Genomic DNA, 25814 nt, shown 5'->3' with positions numbered 1-25814 from the left:
GGTGCCGGAGTCTGGTCCTCATAGGCGGCAATAAGTCGGACTTGTTTCCAGTGAGGGTTGGACTCCGTCAGGGCTGCCCTTTGTCACCGATTCTGTTCATAGTTTTTATGGACAGAATTTCTAGGTGCAGCCAGGGCGTTGAGGGTGTCCGGTTTGGTGACCTCAGGATTAGGTCTCTGCTTTTTGCAGATGATGTGGTCCTGTTGGCCTCATCAGACCATGACCTTCAGATCTCGCTGGGACAGTTCGTAGCCGAATGTGAAGCGGCTGGGATGAGAATCAGCACCTCCAAATCCGAGACCATGGTCCTCAGCCGGAAAAGGGTAGAATGCTGTCTCCGGGTCGGGGATGGGGTCCTTCCCCAAGTGGAGGAGTTTAAGTATCTCGGGGTCTTGTTCACGAGTTGGGGGACAATGGAGCGGGAGATCGACAGGTGGATCGGTGTGGTGTCCACAGTGATGCGGGCGCTGCATCGGTCTGTCGTGGTGAAGCCAAAAGGCGAAGCTCTCCATTTACCAGTCGATCTACGTTCCTACCCTCACCTATGGTCACGAGCTGTGGGTAGTGACCGAAAGAACGAGATCGCGAGTGCATGCGGCCGAAATGAGTTTCCTCCGCAGGGTGGCTGGGCTCTCCCTTAGAGATAGGGTAAGGAGCTCGGTCATTCAGGAGGGACTCAGAGTAGAGCCGCTGCTCCTCCGCATTGAGAGGAGTCAGATAAGGTGGCTCAGGCATCTGATTAGGATGCCTCCTGGACGCCTCCCTGGTGAGGTATTCCGGGCATGTCCCACTGGGAGGAGGCCCTGGGGAAGACCCAGGACACGCTGGAGGGACTATGTCTCTCGGCTGGCCTGGGAACGCCTCGGGATTCCCCCAGAGGAGCTGGATGAAGTGGCCGGGGAGAGGGAAGTCTGGGTTTCCCTGCTGAGACTGCTGCCCCCGCGACCCGACCTCGGATAAGCGGGAGATAATGGATGGATGGATGGATGGATGAAATAAAGTGTTAAGTAAAGTGTTACTGAAAACACAAACCAAAAGCCAAGCAAATCACATAAAAAATACAAAGTGAGACAAGGACTGGCATCCCTACAACATGTGCTTAAGCTTCAGGGACTAAAATAAGACAGAAATAACAGCAACCACATTTACATTAAAAAAATATTCTTCTGGCTAGAGACATAGAGATTAGACAGACAGACAAGTACTAAAATTATACAGGCAGGTGTAATTTGAGGCAGGTAGACTAACATACTTTGCAGATGAGATAACCACAGAGTGCTGGTCTGAAGTGAGAATCTTAGACAGATGAGCTGCTACTGAATCTTCATATGTAAGAATCTGTTGTACCTAGAACAGAGAACACAAAATTTGTATCCCAAAGACTTTGGTTTTCAATGACAGTAGATATTGTTCTTGCGCTATTGATCTAGGTGTTGAACCTGAATTTATAAAGAAATTTTCCAGCTGTATAGAATTCACAAAATTGTTACTATTAACCAGAGTCATAAATATCATAACAATGGCAACTGATTCTGCCAATGTCACTGTGCTGATGCTTCTGTACCTTAGTGTGGCATTTGACATGGTTTGGTCCTATAGTATATTGTTCTCTATCTACATGCTGCCATCCAGACAGTCAAGAAAATTGCCCAGTATAATTTAAACCTGACTGAACATATTCTTTACAATAAATTTTTATAGTAAATATTACAAAATTAGTTATACTCAAGTCTTCAACATTTTCTATTGGTTGCTAATTGTAATCAAATGTAGCCCTATTTATCCTGTATCAATACCTCTGAGGTATGTTGATTTACTTTTTACAAACAACTTGGACATTAATTGGACATTTGTTTTTTCATTTACGTAAAAGTTCCCAATTTTCACAACCTGAGTTAGTAATCAAATTGTAGTAGTCAACAGCTCCAATTACTCCTGGAAAACCTGCTGTCTTGTAAGTCCTGTCTCCCTCCTTGAGTCAAAATGAAGGTAATGATCCTTTAAACATACAATTGCCTTTGACAAAATGCACAACAGGAACTGGGACCTTTATGCTAAATAAGCATGGGAGATGCAAAAAGATGGTAGGGTAAACTTCACAGAATTTTATATGAAACTACACCACAACAACTGTACACTGGGCCCTGGGGCAAAAATGGACCATGCCACCCCCTCTTTTGAAATTCACACTTAGGGCTTTCTTATGCCAGTTGCAGCAGCTGCAGATAATGAATTTTAAGTAGCCTCCAAATATCATACCTATCATGCACTGCAGTAGTTAGCAAATTCCACAAACATGCTTTTTTCATCAAAGGCATGCCTTGACAACATAGTTTGACTACAAAACATTACAAACTACCGTATGTCAAATTTTTATTGCACCAAATATTTTTAGTTATTTTTATGAAGCCCTCTTTAATAATGCATTAAAGACACCTTCATAATGCATTACAATGCATTTATAAAGTATTATAAACATGGCTATAAATATGTATAAAAACGTGCAACAAATTATAGCTATGTTTCTCATGCATTATGAATGCTCTATGAAAGTCTGATGTATAATTTCAAAATGCATTATAATGGTCAGCAATTGAATTAAGGATGATTTGTACTGCATTATGTAGGTCATTATAGTGCATTAAGATCAGACCTGTATAGAGCATTCATACTGCATTATATACAACTATAATGTGTTATGCCTTTTTAAAAATAGCTATAACTGTGTTTATAATACTTTGTAATTGCATTGCAATGCATTATAGAGGTATGTATAATGCAGAATAATAACGTCTTTAAGTGTTACCATATCTGTTTTGTGTTGACTCCCACCATAATGAGATTGTATAGAAATTATGATAGAGATAGAAAGTAGCATGTCATGACTTCATATAATATGCATCACATCAGTGCCTTAATCCTCAGAAATATTTCACATATATGAGATTTGCTGTTGGAAAGGGGCCTTTGATGTCAAAGGGGCTGGACCAAAAATATCTGGTGCCCTGGGGCAGCTGCCATGGCTGTCCCGCCTACCAGTCTGTATCTGCACCATGCCAAAATGATTGGGGGGATTGACTGCAATCAAAACAGTACACAGTCTGTTATTTATATTTTACTTATGACCCGCAACATGTTTATGGTTATTAAATCTGGCCAGCTGATTGATCGATAAAAAGTGATGAAATATTATTCTGCTAATAAGCACCGGCAAATTTCATCACCACACCAATGATACTAGAGAAAAGTATAATTGGTTATCAATCTAATTTTCCAATGCAGAAATATGGAAATGCAAGCAAAAAATGTACTAATTGATGCATTAAATGTAATTGTGGTACAAAATAATTACATCTGCTCAATTTTTGCTCCTCTACATCTGTTTTTCTGTACTTCTGCGTAACTTCCATGTTATCTCCGATGCTTGTGGTCAACCAGTCAGTGAGTTATCGCTTTAAGCGCCTCCCCAGTAGTTCATGTTGGAACAAAAAGTACCCACTCTGGAGTAGGTACTAGTAATGGGTTCTGGAACTGCCTCCGAAGAGCTACAGTTGGACTGAGTTCCTGCAGTGTGAACACAGCAAAAGTCCCTGATTCCAGAAAAAGGTCCTGGTTCCATAAAAATGTTCTGGTGATGTGAAAGTACCTATTTGTGCAGAATGTGGACTTGTGAACTCCAGAAATATCCCTGTCAGAACTATCTGAAATCTCCATGTAGCATAAGAAAACAAAGCTACTAGGAGCTGGAGAAGTGGAGGTACAGCAGAGAGCATAATAGCTGTTCCAACTTTCCCATTGAGGTATATGACACACTGTTTTATAAATCTATACTGCTGTGAAAACTCACTTTCGATATAAAATTCAATTGGGACTCTTTCCTCCAATTCCATCCAGCAAAGAAATATAGCCAATAGGAGTGTAACGCTACATATATTCGTACCGAAAATGTTCGGTATGGGTATTTCGGTTTGTTAAGCATAGGGTCTGAACGAATGCAGCAAATGCTGAATCTCTAACCCCTGAGCAACATTCAGAAAGGGGCGGATGAAGCCGTGCCACTACACATGTGCACGTACATCTGTGTGAAGCTGGAAGTTGTTAATGTAAATACAAGTACAGCATGGGTATTTCTTTTAACTACTGCACCATAATGGCCATTTATTTTGTTATGCTTTGTATTTTTCAGATTATATTAATATTGCACAGTTCTAATATGAAGCTGAAACCTGCTAATGTGAATACGGTGCACATCAGGTTCAGTGAATTTTCTAAATGTGCACCTTAATGGAAATTTATTTTATTTTTATTTACATGAGAGAATACTTATTTTGATTTACTTAAATTTAGTAAATTTTAGTTTTTTATTAGTAGGTTGCAGCAGTATTGACAGAAACTGTTTATTTAAGAAAGTCAGTCATACTTTGTTCAATAAACCACTGTTTAAAAAGAAAAAAAGAAACAACGTTTGTGCCGGATTGTGCCGTTAAAATTTTTGTTTGTGCTGTTTTAGTTTCTGAGATATAAATGTGTGTTTACACAGTGACGTCATCAGCGTGAAGTTGGCCCCCCATTTGCGTCAGATTTCCACCAGACCGATCGCAATCGTGTGTGCTGCGTTTGTGCTGGTTTGTGCCGTTAAAACTATCCTTTGTGCTGCTTTAGTTTCCGAGATATTAATGTTTGTTTACATGGTCACGTGACACCAGCGTGAAGTTAGCCCCCCATTTGTGTCTGATTTCCACCAAACCGATCGCAATCGTGTGTACTGCGTTTGTGCTGGTTTGTGCCGTTAAAACTGTCCTTTGTTCTGCTTTAGTTTCCGAGATATTAATGTTGTTTACATGGTCACGTGACACCAGCGTGAAGTTAGCCCCCCATTTGTGTCTGATTTCCACCAAACCGATCGCAATCGTATGTACTGCGTTTGTGCTGGTTTGTGCCGTTAAAACTGTCTTTTGTGCTGCTTTAGTTTCTGAGATATTAATGTTTGAAATGTTGTCCCCCCTCCCATTTGTGTCTGATTTCGACCAAACCGATCGCAATAGTTTGTGCCGTTTGAAAGTTGTCTCTATTGTTATTTTTCTGAGTTATATCTCTTAGTTTATGCCTTTACGTGATCGCCGTATAGTGCTCAGGCTTGTGTTTCTCATGTTAACGGAAAGTGGAGCGTTTGATGACTACGCGACAAAGCTGCACGTAGACTTAGTCAGCCCCGCCAGTCAGATACTGCATTTTAGGATCATGCTAGATATTTTCACAAATGACTGACAGTTACAAACTGCCTTGTTACGTGCAGGCTTGACCCAGGTTATCATCTGTTCTACCAACTCATCACAACACAGTACGATTCCTTGAGATGTAAAGATTCTTGGGAATGTGTAATTTGGGAGTGAAAAAGCAAAACAACAGTATGGAAAGTGGCTCTTGCGGTGTCAAAAGTGATTGTGTGCCATTTGCAGTGGTAAAGCACATCACAGAGCCCTAAATTATATGCAGACGTACAGTACATAGCGTTTTGCTACAAGGTAGTGAAAGCCCCAGCACCAAACGCGACCAGTTAATGCTTAATACTGTACAACAATGTATAATAAACTCTTGTCATTTTGCCTGCACTGTGTATTTGATGTCTTTACCTTCCCATGGACCCTCTTACTTCTTGCACATGGCGATTAAATAAAAATGTCCAATAATGAAGTTTTACTGTCTTTGTAAAAATATAGCGAAAATATGTATGAATACGTATGTATGTATGTGTGTGTATAGTTAATGAACAGGTATAGACCTCAAAAATATTAACGCCCGCGCCCCCCAATTTCTAAAATGGCATTGCTCACGTGAAAATACAGCGCCCACTTATTAAATAGCAGCATAAAATGAATACAAAGTGCTACATATGAAACGCATATGGGTGTTAGCCGCTGAGAACCTGAATTTATTCAGCACGATCTTGAAATGCGTTATCTGGCTGGCGGGGCTGACTAAGTACAGTCGAACTTCGTTACAACGTACCTCGGGGGACATTAAGAATTTGTACGTTATAACCATAGTACGTTGTAACCAAGTCCCTCAAAATGAATGATAGAACACAAAATGTATATAAAAAAACTTTTAGAAAACACCCCTCAAGTTGACACTATGACATACAGCTTGTGTAGTTTGAAGAATATAATAGGAACTATATTCTTCAAACTAGGTTAATATCAGTTACTCATAGACAGCCGACATAACGCAAAATCCACTGCCGGCTTATCGTTCAAATCGCCTTACTGTAACCTAATGTCAAACCGAAATTATGCACCTGTATATGATTCAATTGGCTGAAATAAATTTCGATACATGTGTTAGACATCTGTCTTTTGTAAATTTCTTTCACTATATGTCACACAATTACCCCAATAACCACACAATTTCAGAACTTAGTTCGTGTCGGCAGTATAAGGCTGCCATATATAATTCTGAATTATTTCCACCTTGTCGGTCAGCGAAATCCGTTTCCTTTTAGCAGGCATCTTGCTTGATATGCGGCAGCATGACACCATGCAAAACCATGAAAAAACGGGGGCTGCATGAAAGAAGTCCGGCCGGCGTGGAATGCTTCGTGAGGATAGGTTCATACAGTTAGGCGTTGCTAAGCGATGTAGATGGCCGGCAACAGCCGATTCTGAATTGTGCGCGCGCTCGGAAGATGAGGCTGTACGTTGTAACGATAGTCAGTTTGCCTATTTTCCTCTGAAAATCATACGTTATATCGAAGTTTACGCTGTAAAGGTGTACGTTCTAAGCAATTACGCGAATTCGGGACATCGAAATTTGAACGTTGTATTGGTGTAAACGTTATAAACGGCGTACGTTGTAACGAGGTTCGACTGTACGTGCAGCTTTGTCGCGGAGTCATCAAACGCTCCACCTTCTGTTAACATGAGAAACACGAGCTTGAGCACTATACGGCGATCACGTAAAGGCATAAACTAGAGATATAACTCAGAAAAATAACAATAGAGACAACTTTCAAACGGCACAAACTTTTGCGATCGGTTTGGTCGAAATCAGACACAAATGGGAGGGGGGACAACATTTCAAACATTAATATCTCAGAAACTAAAGCAGCACAAAAGACAGTTTTAACGGCACAAACCAGCACAAACGCAGTACATACGATTGCGATCGGTTTGGTGGAAATCAGACACAAATGAGGGGCTAACTTCACGCTGGTGTCACGTGACCATGTAAACAACATTAATATCTCGGAAACTAAAGCAGCACAAAGGACAGTTTTAATGGGACAAACCAGCACAAACGCAGTACATACGATTGCGATCGGTTTGGTGGAAATCAGACACAAATGGGGGGCTAACTTCACGCTGGTGTCATGTGACCATGTAAACAAACATTAATATCTCGGAAACTAAAACAGCACAAACAAAAATTTTAACGGCACAATCCGGCACAAACGCGGCACATACGATTGAGACCAGTTTGGTTGAAATCTGAAACATATGGGGGGCCAACTTCACGCAGGTGGTTTACATTCACTGGTGAAACAGACTTGAATAGAAATTAAACTGAGATTACCAAAGGTTTAGATTTAACCAGGATTAATTGTAAATTAAATTGTAATTAGGTTTAAAGTTTGGTGCAATGGGATTAGTGGATAAATCTTACCTAACCCTAACCCTATGTAATCCAGTTTAAAAGTTAAATCATGTTGGTGCAACCCAGCCTTTAAAGTATTTCAACTCTTGACTCCTTCACTTAGAGCAGGGGTAGCCAATCTTATCCGCAAAGGGCCAGTGTGTATGCAGGTTTTTGGGATAACCTTTAGGTCAGCTGTTCAAACCCAGCTGTGAGGACTCTTCAGCCTCTAATTTAAATGTAATTAGGGAGTTGCAGCAAAAACCCACATATACTGTACAATGGCCTTTTCTGGATAAGATTGGCCACCTCTGACTTAGAGCATACTGTTTCCTTAGCCACAAACCAACACGGAATATTGCCAAACAAGTAAGTTTATCTTGCCTGATGGGTGAACTCATGTTCAGAATAGTTAAACATGTGTCAACCATCTTTGTGTTGAGAACGTGCAAGAGCATGAATAATTCGAAAAACATGCCACATTTCCTATCTATCCAAGAATCGTTAAGGACTCTACCCGCCCTGCATATAGTCTGTTTGTTCCTCTTCCCTCAGGAAAAAGATGTCCAGACTTTTTATCCTTGTGCTGTCAGGCTGCTGAACTCTTCTTAAATAACTCTAGCCCACATGACATATGACCTCACTGATCAGCTGGGTGATAAATCGAATTTATCAATTTATCTGAATTTTTGGTTTAGAATGATGTGTAAAATGAAAACCGTGATTCACTTTAAACTAGATAATTAACATGGAGCTTGTGAAGTTCCAAAAATACAGTGGAAACCGTTTGTCATGTCTGTCGGGGTGAAATTAATCACTATAAGCGGATGATCATTATAATAATTTCTTTTCTTTATGTCGCACGCAGATTGCCATCTAATTGAAATTTACATGAGTATAAGGTAATAAAACGGACAGCATCACTATTTATGAACTTTATTGAAGCTTTCAAAATACAGTTTTAAACACTTTTCAAATTACAGTACTATACAAATTACATTACTGAACTGTGTATATTTCAAATATGCTATAATACAGTAAGTCTACAGTACTGTACATAAAATATTGTAGGATCACATACACCCACAGACACCCACAGACACAGACACACAAATTTAATCATGTCACATTTTTTGAAGAGGTGAGGAAAGTGTGAGGTAGGCTTGCAATAATGTTTTTGTTATACTGCGGTATTTTTGTTCAGCGAAAATTAGCATGGATAATTAAAAATATAATTTAACCCATTCAGTGGAGCTAATCTGCTAACAGCTGGTAATCTGGTGAACCTATATTGTATTAAGACAAGTCTCAAGTGCTCCATGCGTACTGTATAAATAACCTCACCCCACACCCGGACCCCAAGCTTTGTTCTGAGTTGTATATATGCTCTGTATGTGTGTGTGTGTGGAAGCGAGGGGGGGCTGGGGGTCAGGTACATATTACATTATGGGGACCAAATGTTCCCACAAATTGTTAATAACCTGTTATTTTGATGTTGTGGGGAACATTTTTTGGTCTCTACAAGGGGAAACGGTGTTTTATAAAAAAAATTGTGACTACAACAAAATATGCCAAAAGACTAAACATGGCATAAATCTTATACAGTAAAACCTCGAATTGTGAACATAATTCGTTCCGGAAACATGCTTGTAATCCAAAGCACTTATATATCAAAGTGAATTTTCCCATTAGAAATAATGATTTGTTCCACACCCCAAAAATATCCATATAAAAATGATTAATCCAAATGTGGACATTGCATTGTCGTTAAACAGATTAATCTCTCGCACTGCTATGCCCTAATTCGGTTAGTGTTTTTCTACTAAATTTTGACTATACGAGTGAAGCATGCCGACTGAGACCGAGCATGGGACACAATTACCCACTATCCCACAGCGAGAAAGAGAGAGAGAGAAGAACCATCACCTCAGTTGTGATGTTTTTCTCAACTGCATGTATATATAAAGATGTGGACAAATTTGTTGGTACCCCTACAGTTCTTTGAAACAATGCTTAATTTCTCCTGAAACATGATTCAATTAAAAGTAATTGTCTAATGTATACCTACATGCCTTTAGTATGTGATAGAGTAAACCAATAAAATTGTGAAAAGAAATGATTTGCTGTTTATTTTATATATATAATATGGACAGATTTCCTCGCACCCCTAAAGAGACTATTTATCCTTGGATTTATCCTTAGTCATGTTCCAAACTAAGTGTTTAACATTAATTAATATCACAGGTACCTTCAAACTTTTCATCAGCCATTCAGCCTATTTAAAGGGAAAGAACATGCTACTGTGTTGTTTGGTTTCATTGTGTGCACCACACTGAACATGGACCAGAGAAAGCAAAGGAGAGAGCTGTCTGAGGAGCTCAAAAAGAAGATTATAGAAACCATGTTAAAGGTAAAGGCTATACGACTATCTCCAAGCAGCTTTATGTTCTGGTGACCACAATTGCCAATATTATAAAAAGTAAAAGGTTCATGGGCCTGTAGCCAACCTCCCAGGACGTGGACGCAAGAGGAAATGCAACCCCAAGTTGAACAGAAGGATTGTGCGGATGGTAGAAAAAGAGCCAAGGAAAGCATCCAAAATCATTCAAGTTGAGCTCCAAGTTCAAGGTCCGTCACTTTCTGATCACACCATCCGTCACATTTTGAACAATAATGGGCTCCATGGAAGAAGACCCAGGAGGGCTCCACTATTGACAGAAAAACATAAAAAAGCCAGAGTAGAATTCACCAGAATGCATGTTGACAAGCCCTAAAGTTTCTGGGAGAATGTCCTTTGGACTGATGATACAAAACTGGAGTCATATCAGCTCTATGTTCACAGAAGGAAATATGAAGCATTAAAAGAAAAGTACATCACACCTACTGTGAAACATAGGGGGGGGGGGGGTTGGTTTTGCTTTGGGGCTGCTGCTGCATCTGGCATGGGGGACCTTGAATCTGTGCAGGGCACAATGATGTCTCAAGTATACAGTACCAAAGCAGCCTGGAGCGAAACATACTGTCCAGTGTCAGAAAGCTCAGCCTCAGTCACTGGTCATTGGTCCTCCAACAGGATAATGACCAAAAACATATAGCTAAAAGCAGAGTGCGAATTAACCCTCCATAATTGGGGGGTACTGCCTTCCTAACACTTCTATGACCATTATGGTCCACTACCGCGTCAATACAAATAGTCGCCACCAGGATCAATGTTAAGAGTGCAAGATGCGCTAGGGGTGTTTATTAATATGTATGCATGGTCATAGTCTGGACATGCAACAAAATGAGAATCAATACAGAAGATCTCATTATCCTGATCCCTATCGAAAAGAATTTGGTTTTGATAATTCCCAGAAATTATCCTAGAAGAAGTATACAAACAGCATGGTCTGGTCCAGTAGTCTGGTGTTATTCCTGCCCTCTCAGTCCTCCCAGCTCCAACAGCCTTCAGAAATAAATATTTGCCTAGTAGACTAATATCTGTCTTGATGATACAGTAGATCTTAAAGTACAGCCTAATTTCTAACTCACGTCTTGGTCCTGCGCGCTGTTCTGATCCTGCCATCTTCCTGCTGCCTGCTCACTGTCCTGCACACTGTCCTAATCCTGCCATCTCCCTGCTGCCTGCACACTGTCCTGACCCTGCCATCTCCCTGCTGTCTACGCGCTGTCCTGATCCTGCCATCTTCCTGCTGCCTGCTCACTGTCCTGCACACTGTCCTGATCCTGCCATCTTCCTGCTGCCTGCTCACTGTCCTGCGCACCGTCCTGATCCTGCCATCTCCCTGCTGCCTGCACACTGTCCTCATCCTGCCATCTCCCTGCTGCCTACTCCTGTGCCTCTCCTGCCTTCTGCCGACCACCACTTTCCTTCATAGACATTAACAGTTTGCAAAACTGCACCTATACTTTTACTGTAATGTTCTGTAGCTCTTAACACTAATATTTCCTACTTAATGTTCTTTTACCACCAAAAAAGTGTCTGACGTCTCCATCTTTGCTTTTTCTCAGTGTGTCTGTGAATAAAATCTAATCTATATTTAACAAAACAGTATCTGGGCTATCAGATGAAGCTTCTAAAAATGTCTATAAATATGAAATTGAGGAATGCAGAATCAATACCACTAAAATTCAAATAATAGGGCTTATTTGCTAACTAGCTTTTTTTACGTTGCCCCTATAGGTTTCACTGTTTTTCATGTTTTTTCAGAGCATAACGTTAGACCTTCTTATGCATTAACATTAGCCTAATAACAAACCACACAGGCTAAGTGGCGAATTAATTTCAGAAAGCACGATTTATTCATGATAAAATGAGAATGAAAACATAGGGAGTTCATCTCCTTGGAAAATGACCATGATTGATTTTACCTCACCAAATAAGCCTGGTTTAAAAAGAGAACTTCGCTTATCTTGCTAGTTAACGTAACTAACGTTGACTGTACCGGTGTTCTGTAGAAATGAGCTACTTTGTCGAGGTAAGCTATGGTTAGGGCTATCGATTAGCACAACGGTAGCTAACCTCGACAAAGTAGCTCAACTCGACAGAACACCGGTCTCAGAAGGACAATGGTAATTCAACTTATAAAGACGTCAGCTTGCATTAGTCGATGAAACACTTAAACGAATAAATGAAGGTTGTAAAATAACACATTTTCAACAGGCTAGACTTCTGCTGGCTACATACATTTACCAATGCACGACAAACAGTACCATGACAGACAAACACAATGAACAGGTCACTCAATAAGAATGAATGACGCAACTGACTGGTGGTTAAAATGGTATGGTCCACATTAGGGGTGTCTGAAATAGTTTTACATAAAATTTTCCTACAAGGTGAGGTTCTCTCTTTTTTTTTTTTTACAACAAAAACAAAAATGCTAAGACCCCCCCATAAACTGCTATTTTTGTTTCTTTGGGGGGGGGGTCTGGGTCTTGATTGGGGGGTACAGTAAGCCCCAGTACCCCCCGTAATTCGAACCATGGCTAAAAGCACTCAAGAAATGTTGAGAAAAAAACATTGGACTATTCTTCAATGGCCTTCCATGAGCCCTGATCGTATTCCTATTGAACATCTATGGAAATATCTGAAAATTGCAGTGTGGAGACACGACCCTGGAGCAGTTTGCGCAAGAAGAGTGGGCCAAAGTACCATTTGGCATATGCAAACGTCTCATTCTGAAGTACAGAAATCACTTGTTGGCAATGATTGCTGCAAAGGGTGGTGCCACAAAATACTAAATTAATTATACATAATATTCAGCCGAATCAATAATCAAAAGCAAAGTCTGATTCGTGTTAAATATGGAATAAACAATAAGGGATGCAATTAAACATTTGTCAGTTTCAGGTTGTTTTTTTTTTGTTTTTTGTGCAAGGGTACCAACAAATTTGTCCACGTCTGTACAACATTAACTTAGCTGCCAGAAACATCACAAATATTCATAGCACTATGGAATATGTTATCCATATCATGGATCTACATACCATGGTGCAATAATTTGTCGTCAGATTGTGATGTGGTCATCTGATCATGGATTATCACGTAATTGAATGTATCTAAATACTTTATTCAAAATTAGCTCTAAAGTTGCTTTAGTATATGGTCGTAAATCCATTGGTCTGTTATACACAACTCTAGACCAGGACTCCAGTTGGATGTCCCCTATCACTGGTCCGACTGTTGAATTCCCAATGATCAATATTCATAGATTTTAGACTCACCTCAGATTCTTCCGGGGGTGGAGGAGAACCTAAATACTGAAGATACCCATGTGCAGAACAACCACCGAAAGGGGGAGAAAATCCGAACACTACTAGACGCCGCAAGACAACATCAAAAATGCACCACGCAGAGAGCCTCTCCAGACCTCACCCCCCCACACACTCCATCTCTCAATCATCTCATCACCTCTCCAAAAAGCTGCAAAGATGTAAACTCCCTTTCATTCATTTGATAATCTGACCTGTACTGTCCATCTGTTTTATAATTTTGGGTCAGGCTTCCAAGATTGAGGGCTTGCTTTGTAGAACAGCATTAACCTTGAAGGTTACCCATTAATTTAGTTACTGTTGTCCCATATTCCATCCTGCTCATTGATTTTATTCTGTTATTTTATGTTTGTTTCATGTTAATCGTAATGTCTGTCGTGTTAGTTGTAGTGTTAGAAATAAATGCATGCCTTTCTACATTTTAAATCTCTGGTTGAGTCTCATAATAAAGTCATTTTACTGGTGCGAACTGCCCTAAGCTGTTAAAAGTCCCAGGTTTCTCTCAAAGTACTGCTTATGTTTATGTTATGTTTGCTGGATGAACATTTTACATTCATATCCTGGAACTAAATCTCCAGTAACTGACTAATTGGGACTTCAAAATGTTGCTAGAGAAACAAACCATTCAAGCATGATTAATAATTGATTGATTAATTAAATGTCAATTTCCCTACATATTGGAGGAGACACAAATTATTTGAGCAAATTTTTCCTACATTATAATTTATTGTAATTTTGCTGCTGCATCTCGTTGGCTCATTTTTGGCAGCTTATCTTAAGATTTGATGAGTGTATATTTGTCTGAGAGAAAATTACTTTCTTTTCCCATCATGTTTTCTGTGCACAGAGCATTAGCCTCAGCTAGCTAGCCAGAAGCAGACAGGTTACTGCAAGGCAAGTAGGGCTATCAAAGTAAAGTTAAAAAAAGAATTTCCATAGTTTTGATTTTTTCCATATGTTGTCATGTATATAAAAAAAAACCCAAATGAACACTAAGTGGACTACTTGATTACAATAAGTGAATTATTTAAGCAGTATTTGTACAGGAATGATTCTGTCCCAAACTTATAGTATTTTTACAAAGCAGTTGATCATTATAACTGTGATCATAACCTTTTTTTTTTTTAACTTCAGGGGCTCCATGAATTACAGCATACCAGACTGTTCTCTGTGACCTGCCCCCACCCCACCCCATCGAACACCAACACACAATAGCAAGCTGGCACCACATACGTCAACAAGTGAAGAGCTTGCCTCAAAAATTGGCAGCGTCTCCTTAGTCATTTGTAAGTGTTTTGGTTATACAAAGTCCGTCACAGAACAAACCACTTCCTGCTGTAAAGTTTGTCTGAAATCTTTCTACTAAAGGTAGCAGCACAAGAAATTTATTTTAGTATCTTATACAGAGGCACGCAGCCGACTGACAGGAGTGTGTAGCTTTGTGAGATATGCAAAATAGCCGCAGCCTACAAACACCTGTTAAAAAGCAGGAAAGAACAGTGACGTCCTTTTCACATTGATTCCCAAATGATAATAAGGGATCCAGGTTGAAAGAAATTACAGATGCGGTGATGTTTCATATTCCCAAAGATGGAAAAAACAGGTTCATTCAGATGCTAAATAAAATTGACCCCAGATAGGAACATAGTATTTTACCAAAGTAGCCTTTCCCCTTCTATACAGCAGTATGTATTTGCTTGTTTTGTTTTTATACTCTAAATCAGAATTATTTATTATTTTTAGGCCATATCGCCCAGCCTACCTCACTATCACTGCCTTCAGTATTTGTGTACATTGTATTACAATTTTGCACACACACCACACTAACCGCCTATTGCAGTATTTGGCTACTTGCTGCTGCACCAATACCAGTGGATCCCATATTGTGCACATCTTGCTGTTCATTTTGTACATTTTATTGTTTCATTTTATTTATTGTTTTATTACTTCTGGTTAAACCCTATACCCCCATTTGGTCGAGGCTCCCAGGAAAACAACAATTTCATTCTCATTACCTTTGTTTTGGACAATAACAATAGATTCTTATCTTATCTTGAAGTCTATGAGTGAGTCTATTAGGCTATTAGTGAGGCAGAAAATGTTTTGCTTCACTGAAGTTCCTTTTATCAACCCAGTAGTTGTGCTGTTTTGTACAATAGTTTGATAGATATTATTTGAACACCCACACTTATTTTGGTTAAATTGATATCTTACGTGAAACAAATGTTACGTTTCCTTTACTTCTCTTTTTTTTTGCTGAAGCTTTGCTTGACCTGATGTCTTAAAGAAATCACCACTTATTGTACCTCTGAGTCATCATTGCAGTCTTCTGCCATTGTTGAACTGGAATGCTGTCGTGGAATTTTTGTCTCATATACCATGATACTCCATCTATGAAGAAAGGCAAGAGCCCTGATCAAGCACAAATGAACGGTCAATGTGTCTTTACAGCTCAGTTCATTCCTGTCTTTCTCATGATTCTCTTACCTGTCCAGCATCTTTGTACTGGCTCTCTCCAGTTTCTCTAAGATTTGTGGTAGTTGGGTATCATCATCACATGCGGACCCCCAGCCCAGCACCCGTGCCAGATCATTCCCTGTGCCCAGTGGCAAAACACCTAGTTGGCACTGCAACCAGATCAGATAAAAATCTTTTGCACCTCAACATGGAAGGACAAACCCCACCTTAACGGGTTATTTTACAAAACACAAGTCAAAATGAAAAAAAAAACCAGAGATTTTCATTACACTTCATAATGAATGGACAAAATCTCTTAACCTCTTAATTGTACATATTTCTGATTTCAGATTACATGATTTTCACAAGAGTATTTTTTTTTTCAGGAATAGCCCTTTTCATACAAGTCAAACTAACAGTAAAATAACATGCAGAGACCAGACTTATGTCTACTGTCATTATTCAATTTTACTTTCAAGTTCCTTGGTGACAATCATCAACAGATATACATAGGTTACCCAGATAACAAATGTTCCCCATTGCAAATTTAAAACTGCATTGGTTTCTACAACCCCTGGCATAAATTATGGAATCACCAGTCTTGGAGGATGTTCATTCAGTTGTTTTATTTTTTAGACAAAAAGCAGATCACAGACAAGACACAAAACTAAGTTAAGGTCAAATGGCAACTTTCCAGCTTTACGAAACATTAAAAGAAATCAAGAAAGAAACATACTTAGTCAGTAAGAGTTGCCTTTTTTAGACCAAGCAAAGGGAAAAAAATATGGAATCACTTAATTCCAAGGAAAAAATTATGGAATCATTGAAAATAAACAAACCAAAAAAGACCGCAACACACCCCTAGTACTTTGTTGCACCACCTCTGGCTTTTATAACGGCTCGCAGTCTCTGAGGCATGGACTTAATGAGTGACAAACAGTACTCATCATCAATCTGGCTCCAACTGTCTCTAATTGCAGTTGCCAGATCAGTTTTGCAGGTTGGAGCTTTGGCATGAACCATTTTCTTCAACTTCCACCACAGATTTTCAATTGGATTGAGATCCGGGCTATTTGCAGGCCATGACATTGACCTTATGTGTCTTTCTTCAAGGAATTTCTTTACAGTTTTTGCTCTATGACAAGATGCATTATCATCTTGAAAAATGATGTCATCATCCCCAAACATCCTTTCAATTGATGGAATAAGAAAAGTGTCCAAAATGTCAATATAAACTTGTTCATTTATTGAAGATGTAATGATTGCCATCTCCCCAATGCCTTTACCTGACATGCAGCCCCATATCATCAATGACTGAGGAAATTTGCATGTTTTCTTCAGGCAGTTGTCTTCGTAAATCTCATTGGAACGGCACCAAATGAAAGTTCCAGCATCATCACCTTGCCCAATGCAGATACGTGATTCATCACTGAATATGACTTTCATCCAGTCATCCACAGTCCAAGATTGCTTTTGCTTAGCCCACTGTAACCTTGTTCTTTTATGTTTAGGTGTTAATTGTGGTTTACGTTTAGCTTTTCTGTATGTAAATCCCATTTCCTTTAGGCGATTTCTCACAGTTCGGTCACAGACGTTCACTCCAGTTTCTTTCCATTTGTTCCCCATTTGTTTTGTTGTGCATTTTCTGTTGTCAAGACATATTGCCTTAAGTTTTCTGTCTTGACGCTTTGATGTCTTCCTTGGTCTACCAGTATGCTTGCCTTTAACAACCTTCCCATGCTGTTTGTACTTGGTCCATATTTTAGACACCGCTGACTGGGAACAACCTACATCTTTTGCAACATCACGTGATGATTTGTCCTCTTTAAGGAGTTTGATTATCCTCTCCTTTGTTTCAATTGACATCTCTCGTGTTGGAGCCATGATACATGTCAGTCCACTTGGTGCAACAGCTCTCAAGGGGTGATCACTCCTTTTTAACTACAGATTAACAAGAAGATCTGGTGCAGGTGGGGAAGGAAATTGACAGGGTGATTCCATATTATTTTCCTTGGAATTGAATGATTCCATAATTATTTCCCTCTGCTTGGTCTAAAAAAGGAGACGTTTACTGAATAACTAGTTGTTTTCTTGATTTCCTTTAATGTTTTCTAAAGCTAGAAAGTTGCCATTTGAAATTCACTTAGTTTTGTGTCTTGTCTGTGATCTGCTTTTTTTCTAGAAAATCAAACAACTGAATGAACATCCTCCAAGACTGGTGATTCCATAATTTATGCCAGGGGTTGTATGACGTACTGACAAAGAATGGAACAGAATCAGGCTTACTTGCTTGTGTAGAGTCAGAGCATCAATCTCTGAGAGCACCCAGCCTACACTGCCATCCCCTCCGCAAACTAGGATCCGAAATGTGTCAAACTTCTGGAAGAGTCGTAAACTAGAAGAGGCAGAAAGTCTTTACAAACTTAAAAGCACATATATAAGCTTCTGCACAACATTCTGAAATGTTCTCGACAATATGTCACCAACCCTAGGTGGGGCCCTCCATTCATGAGGTCAAACACTTGGGCAGGATTGAGCAGCTGCTTGAATCGACGTAAGAACTTGACACCCTGGTTGTCCCCACTTTTAGAGTTGACAAAGACAAGAAGGGGACTTGTGCAAGAGGGTGGACAGGAGGCCTTCCAGAACCCTGCAAACAGATGGCAGCTGCATTAGAATGGGTACACATTCAAACAAAAATATTTCGATATGCTTGAGTCAAGCAATAATTCATGCAAGAATACAAAACCAATCAATCCTTCAGTGTACAATGAGGATTCCATGTTTAAAATGTTCAACGTGCCATTTTGTCTTTTCTAGTAACTGTACAGTCAGGAAAATCAAGTAGCATTGTAAAACTGTAGCAGACAAAATTTTAGGCTTCCATTTTTATTCTTTTCTCAGGCTACAAATATTGGGGAAAACAAAAATCACAACGTGTACAACATGATGAGGATAATATAAAGAACAATCAAAAATATAAAGACACTCACCATCTGAATCAATACTATTGAGTGCTGTGGGGGGAATGACAGATACTTTGCATTGACCCAGAGGACACTTGTTGGACAGCTGTTCTATACATACTGTATGAACCTGGGAGAAAGACAACTGTAATGTAATGACCTCAAACCATATCTGTACTACTTCTAAGCAAAATACTTAATTTTTGCCTTGACAAATACAGTATATCTAGTGGTACAAAAGGAAAACAATAAGTTATAAAAGACTACTTGGGATAAAAGTATAACCATAAAAACACACACACAGATGGACAAAACCATGCAAATGCGCACACTCACCATAGCCTTACACCAGAGACAACGCCAGTCCTGCAGGCGAAGCACACTGCCACAGGTTTTGTCACATATTGTACACTTGGCACTAACAGGCAGGTTCCCTTCCAGCCACTGGTGTGGCATTGAGATCTACAGAAAACAACAGATAGGAAATCAATGAGATGCAAACAGTCTTTCTCTGAGGGTATAAAACAGTACTACCATTGGCTGTACATCAATTTGGTCTGGAATCCATGGTCTCAAGAATAAACAGGAACAAAAAAACTTTTTTAAAGGTCCTTCTAAAATACTGCATAATATAGCAATGCCAGTATCACTACTTCTTAACAATAATGTGTGTACAGTTCATAGTATAAGAGCAATATTTTCCAGATTTATGTTTACATGTTTGTTTCTCCTGCCTGTGCTGCTGCTTTACCACTCTTCATTATGTCATCAAAAGCAGCATCATCACCTGTCTGTCCTCCACATTTAGACTCAAATCTTAAAATTTGGACTGTATAAGTCAGGATTTCATCATTTTGTTAATTTTACTTTCTCTGCCGGCTCCAGCAGGATGGGTTCCCCCTTTGAGTCTGGTTGCTCTCAAGGGTCCTTCCTATTAGGGAGCTTTTCTTTGTCACTGTTGCCTCTGGCTTGCTTACTAGAGGCTTTGGGCAGGGATAATGTATGATGCTTTGAGGCAGTGTAATGCTGTGAAAACATGTTGTACAAGAAAAAGATGAAATGTGAAAACATGCGCATCTATTTATGTTGGCATAGATGTCGTACCCCATCCTCATCCTCAATGATATCCTTCCCGATGGATGCAAGGGTGCTCCATTTACAGTTGTTGTTGGCTCTGACAGCACAGCGCTTGTGGGCTTTAAACTTGCACACTGAAGGTAGCAACCACAACAAAATTGAAATAAACAGGTAAATGGTCAGCCTTTAAAAGGTTTCTATTTTATGCATATTTAAATTAGACAGTGAATGACTACTAAACCCAGATTCATATTATTACTTACCCCTTGCAATTCAAGGATTATAGTTACAAATTAACAACAGCTGTATGTTTAAAATTCCCATGCATAATTTGTATAAAAATCTATCAACGATGTCATCATTTACGGGTCAATGATGTCATCTGCCATTCTAGACAAAATTAAACTGCTGCCATTCTCACCATTTTGATGGCAGGGTCCCCAATGGGTGACTGCGGTAAAAAATTTGAAGCAGTGGGCAGAGCCTCCAACAGCCAAACAGAACTCCCTCCTTGACTTCTATGGGAAAATTTAAACTGGTGCTATTCTCACACTATTGATGGCTGGGTCCCCATACTGTGCACAGTGTGTCAATGGCTGACTGCAGCTAAAGGTTTGGGAAAGTGGGATGAGTCTCCAACAGCCAATCAGATTTCATTTGATCATTTTCATTTAAATTTTTATATATGGCTATTTCATGCCAACATGGAGTTTGTTCACAAACTTTCCTTTGTAGTGTTATTTATATTCTTTTCATGTTTAAATATCTATTTATTCTATTTATTTCCCTTTAGCACCATGACTAATATTCTCCGTGAACTGTAACAAGCACAGCATGGTATATACAGAGCCCTGAAGGGGCCACAAACATTTTTTTGTTTTATTTTGTGGGCATTATGTACTAAATCGAGCACGCAATCATGTCAACAAAATACTAAATCAAGCTCACAAAGACCTTTCCATGTGTGCACAATTTACTTTTTTCTTGTTCTTAATTTGCTATTCCAAGCTCTTGAATTAATTAAGTTATGCTCAAGATATGCCTGCAAAGGCAAAAGCTTGAGTGAAGTGCGCAAATACTATAGGTAGTATTTAAGTGGTAATAAATTTATTTGCTACAGTCTATATAATAATGAATAAATTGTTCTTTTTTTGCTAGACATGGCACTTGTCCAGTTTCAACCAATTATATTACAGATATAAGGAGTTATGATAATCTAATTCTTAATACTATGTAATGTAAAAAACAAAACATGCATACATCTATGAGCCAGTATCTTTAGAAAACTGCACAATTTGTCTCCCATTCCAAATTTATTCTCTTAGGGCCATATTACAGAAACTTCCTAACATAAATCTTAAGATAGGAAGAGTATAAGATAGGATTTGTCCCAATATGGTATTACAACAGCAAATATTTGACTTTAGGAATCCTATTTTATTATTGTCCTATCTAATCTCAGGTTAGGAAACTCAAAATGCTCAATCCAACATCGGTTACCAACTTTTTAACTGTTACCTAAAAACTGACGCTACTGACATATCAGGCTAAGATATTTTTGCTATGTGACCACTTCACCCTCTCCTGGAGCCGACCTCAGGACCGGCTTCCTCCCCCACCAGAGGAGCCAACCCACCACCAGGTGGTGATCGGTTGACAGCTCTGCCCCTCTCCTTACCCAAGTGTCCAATACATGCGGCCACAAGTCTGATGACACGACCACAAAGTCGATCATCAAACTGCGGCCTAGGGTGTCCTGTTGCCAAGTGCACATATGGACACCCTTATGCTTGAACATGGTGTTCATTATGGACAATCCGTGACGAGCACAGAAGTCCAATAACAAAACACCACTCGGGTTCAGATCGGGGGGGGCGTTCCTCCCAATCACACCACTCCAGGTCTCACTGTCATTGCCCACATGAGCATTGAAGTCCCCCAGCAGAACAAGAGAGTCCCCAGGAGGAGCGCTGTCCAACACCCCTTCCTAGGACTCCAAAAAGGGTGGGTATTCTGAAGTGCTATTTGGCGCATAAGCACAAACAACAGTCAGAACCCGTCCCCCCACTCGAAGGCGAAGGGAGGCCACCCTCTCGTCCACCGTGGTAAACCCCAACACACAGGCACCCAGCCAGGGGGCAATAAGTATGCCCACCCCAGCTCGGCGCCTCTCCCCGTGAACAACTCCAGAGTGGAAGAGGGTCCAACCCCCTTCGAGGAGACTGGTTCCAGAGCCCAAGCCGTGCGTCGAGGTGAGCCCAACTACATCTAGTCGGAACCTCACAGCCTCGCGCACCAGCTCAGGCTCCTTCCCCACCAGAGAGGTGACATTCCATGTCCCTAGAGCTAGCTTCTGCAGCCGAGGATTGGACCGCCAAGGTCCCCGCCTTCGGCCACTGCCCAACTCGCACTGCACCTGACCCCTATGGCCCCTCCTACAGGTGGTGAACCCATTGGAGGGGGGTCCCACGTGCCTTGTTTGGGCTGAGCCCGACCAGGCCCCATGGGTGTAGACTTGGCCACCAGACGCTCGCCATCGAGCCCCACCCCCAGGCCTGGCTCCAGGGGGGGGGGCCCCGGTGACCCGCGTCCGGGCAAGGGAAATCGTGAATCCGTGTTTGTATTCATCATAAGGGTCTGACGAGCCGCACTTTGTCTGGTTCCTCACCCAGGACCTGTTTGCCTTGGGTGACCCTACCAGGGGCATAAAGCCCCAGGCAACTTAGCTCCTGGGATCATTGGAACACGCAAACCCCTCCACCACGATAAAGTGTCGGCTCCAGGAGAGGTTGTTGGTTGTGTATAAGCAAAAAAAAGAGCAGCCAAATGGATAAAATACATTTAGTTATAGGTAACACTACAGATGGCATGAAATATTTTTTCCTGATCCGATCCCTTTATTAAAATTTTGAGTATCTGCCGATACTGATACCAATCTGAAAATTTTCCCCTTAATCAACTACTAAGCATCACAGGAGATATTTGTATCAATACATTTCAATTAACACGGCAAACTATTTGCATGTAATGTTGTAGTGGCAGTTTGAGTATGCTAAGAATAGGAAAATATAATGGTCAAGTTGCTCAAACAAAATCTATGCCACTACACTGCAGGGGGAAATCCACGGGCAAAACAGTTTGCACATCTGATTCTTTGCTTTATTCAGTAACAACTTCTACTAAAATGAACTGAAATATTTCTTAAAGTGCAAATTGCGCAATCTACTGCCAAATTAAATATAATGAATATAAACAAACAAATAAATAATTAAAGTATCACTGTATACTCCAACTAACTATTTTTTGTTAAAAAGTACATACAAGTATAGCTGGGTGATATGGCAAAAAAAAATATCATGATAATTTTTCCTGTATTGACCGATATCGATAATTATCAATATTATAGTTTCACAATGCTGTTCCATGTAATAATCAAAATAATAATAAAAAAAACCCTATTCTGACACATAGAATGAATACATTGAAATAAACAATATTAGTAAACAAATATTTATTTTCCAAGAAATTTTACATACAAAATTCCCTTAAAATTATAAAAGGTTATTGATTTTCAAGTATTCAAAGAAACATAGCTCAAATGAACAAAACCATATAATAATGTAACAATGTGCATAATATGAGCCCCCGCCTGCCACTGTTTATCCGGGAGCTTGAAGTGGAGAGGGTGAGCAGCTTTAAATACCTGGGCATCTACATCTGTGAGGACCTCACCTGGACACTGAACACCACACAGCTGGTCAAGAAAGCTCAACAGCGGCTGTATTTCCTGAGGAGGCTGAGGAAGTTTGGCATGTCACGCAAGATCCTCAGCAATTTCTACAGCTGCATTGTGGAGAGCACACTGACCAGCTGTATCACCGCATGGTATGGCAGCACAACTGCTATGGACCGCAAACGCCTGCAGAGAGTGATAACAACTGCGGAGAAGATCATTAGGACTCCACTGCCCTCTTTGCAGAGCATTTACCATCGCAGAGCACTGAGGAGAGCTGCCTCCATCCTCAAAGACCCGACACACCCCCAACACGGACTGTTCACACTCCTGCCCTCGGGACGAAGGTTCAGAAGTGTGAAATCTAGAACATCCCGGCTAAACAACTCTTTCTTCCCCACTACAATCAGACTCCTAAATAGACGACCTACCTCATTTACATAACAGATCACTTTGCATATCATGACCTACCTCATTTGCACAACAGGTCACTTTGCACTTTAAGCTCTTTTTGCACTATTTTTTCTCAAGTATGCTCTTTGTACTTGTAATTTAATTTAACCTGGCATTTGTGAGTGGGCAGCAAAGTAAGAATTTCATTGTACTGAGAAATACTACTTTTTCTGTACATATGATAATAAACGCTTTGAATCTTGAATCTTGAATCTAATATTACAAATATGTTAAAGGGCAAACATAAAATAAAGCAGGACAGAACTGACTGCAACAAGTATCTGCCTCTATTCTTGGTCTCCTAAAAACCTTTTAAAATTCATTGGTAGAAAAGTATCTAAACGAAACAAAAAACTCTTATTCAAAAAAATGCCAAATCATGGTTAGATTTTTTTGTCCGTCGCTGCAAAACATCACCACGCGTCACATGGTACAAAAACCTTGCGAGAGCAAGACGACTTAAGATCGTGCAGCACCTCTCAGCCGGCTGCACAAACTGGAACCGCCTCCGTGATGACACAACTTTGCCCTTTTTGGCTGAAGAGTTGTTTGTATCCCTGGAAGTTCCAATGTGTTATCTATTTCTCCCGAAAAGCACGTAAGGCAGTGAGAACTGGTTTTCAGTTAATTTACCTGGTAAAATTAAGTTGAAATAAATGATATAAATGCTCTAATAGTACAATGATATAAATGCTCTAATCTACCTACTATAAAAATTCAAAACAAATTTTTATTTATAAATATATCTAGTATTATTTATTATTATTATTAATTTCCCTTTGAGATAAAGTATTTTTGAATAGTTCCTTTACCTTTATATTTCTCATTTCGCTTTTCGGAGGGAAGTTTATGTTGTAGTTTTTATGCCGCTCCACGTTTCCCTTCTTTGGAACAATAATGGAAGACTGACAGATGAAGCAAATGCACTTCGAATTATCGAATATGACATGGTGAAGAAAAACAGTCCTCCTCCCATTCCGTATGGAAGTGGTTTTTGGCTTCTTACTTGGTCCAGCTCCCCCATTCATTTTTATACCCTTTCTTAAGTTTAGTAGAAATAAACTGGAGGCTAACTAGGCAATTCGGTTGCTTGCTGCAGTTTTTCAGCAGCTGGCGTGGTTGAACAAAACAACAAAATCCTCTATTTTTTTATGCCATACAATCTACCCAGACTACCTTTGTGATCAACGTATTGGGCACCCCTGATCTACACCTTTCCGGCAGTGCTGCCATTGCAGTCAGGTCTCGCACACTACGAGGCGTAGAAGATGTCCGACTTGACTGCATTCAGTTTATACTCCACCCCTGCAGCCACCGGCAGATCTCGCTCCATGTCAAGTCAGCTGCAGACAGACCTGCGATTGGCTGTTGTGCTGGCGTTCAGTAAACCTCTGCTCTATAGGAGATAGGTCATCGAGTTGTCTGTCTCAGCAAATTCTCTAAAACTGAGCAAACTTGATTGATAGAGTCTGTGTGTATCATCATGATCGTCCTCATTTTTTATCGCTAAAAAATCAAGAACGTTTTATCGCCCAGCACTACATACAAGTCTCCAGTACAATATATACAATGAAGCACACACAAAATGGTAACAACTAATTTGAAGGGGCACAAAAAATGTAGTAGTACCTTCTTACTTAAAGTATTAATTAACCAGAAACTAAGTGCTAGTTACGCGCTGATCACATGTTCGTTCATCATTAATCAGTCATAACAGTTCA

At 40.0% G+C, this 25814-nt stretch overlaps 1 protein-coding gene across 10 annotated transcripts in view; it reads right to left on the bottom strand.

Annotated features, from left to right (window-relative positions):
• LOC111837883 (diacylglycerol kinase delta) overlaps nt 1-25814 on the bottom strand; it is a 267917-nt gene that overhangs the window by 158715 nt on the left and 83388 nt on the right. For all 10 annotated transcript variants that reach the window (XR_011983247.1, XR_011983246.1, XR_011983248.1 and 7 more), the window contains exons 6-13: nt 19935-20041; nt 19167-19292; nt 18858-18960; nt 18352-18514; nt 18151-18259; nt 15895-16034; nt 15714-15798; nt 1253-1347 (exon numbers count right to left, since the gene is read on the bottom strand). Coding sequence is in view for 5 of the 10 variants with exons in the window: in XM_072701297.1 (XP_072557398.1) it covers nt 1253-1347; nt 15714-15798; nt 15895-16034; nt 18151-18259; nt 18352-18514; nt 18858-18960; nt 19167-19292; nt 19935-20041 (928 nt within the window). In the remaining 5 variants the exon portion in view is untranslated. The remainder of the gene's footprint in view (nt 1-1252; nt 1348-15713; nt 15799-15894; nt 16035-18150; nt 18260-18351; nt 18515-18857; nt 18961-19166; nt 19293-19934; nt 20042-25814) is intronic.

This window comes from Paramormyrops kingsleyae, chromosome 17 (genome assembly GCF_048594095.1).
Source record: "Paramormyrops kingsleyae isolate MSU_618 chromosome 17, PKINGS_0.4, whole genome shotgun sequence".
Taxonomy (NCBI): domain Eukaryota; kingdom Metazoa; phylum Chordata; class Actinopteri; order Osteoglossiformes; family Mormyridae; genus Paramormyrops; species Paramormyrops kingsleyae.
The sequence above is the reverse complement of the archived record's forward strand: the minus strand, read 5'-3'. Positions and strand labels throughout refer to the sequence as shown.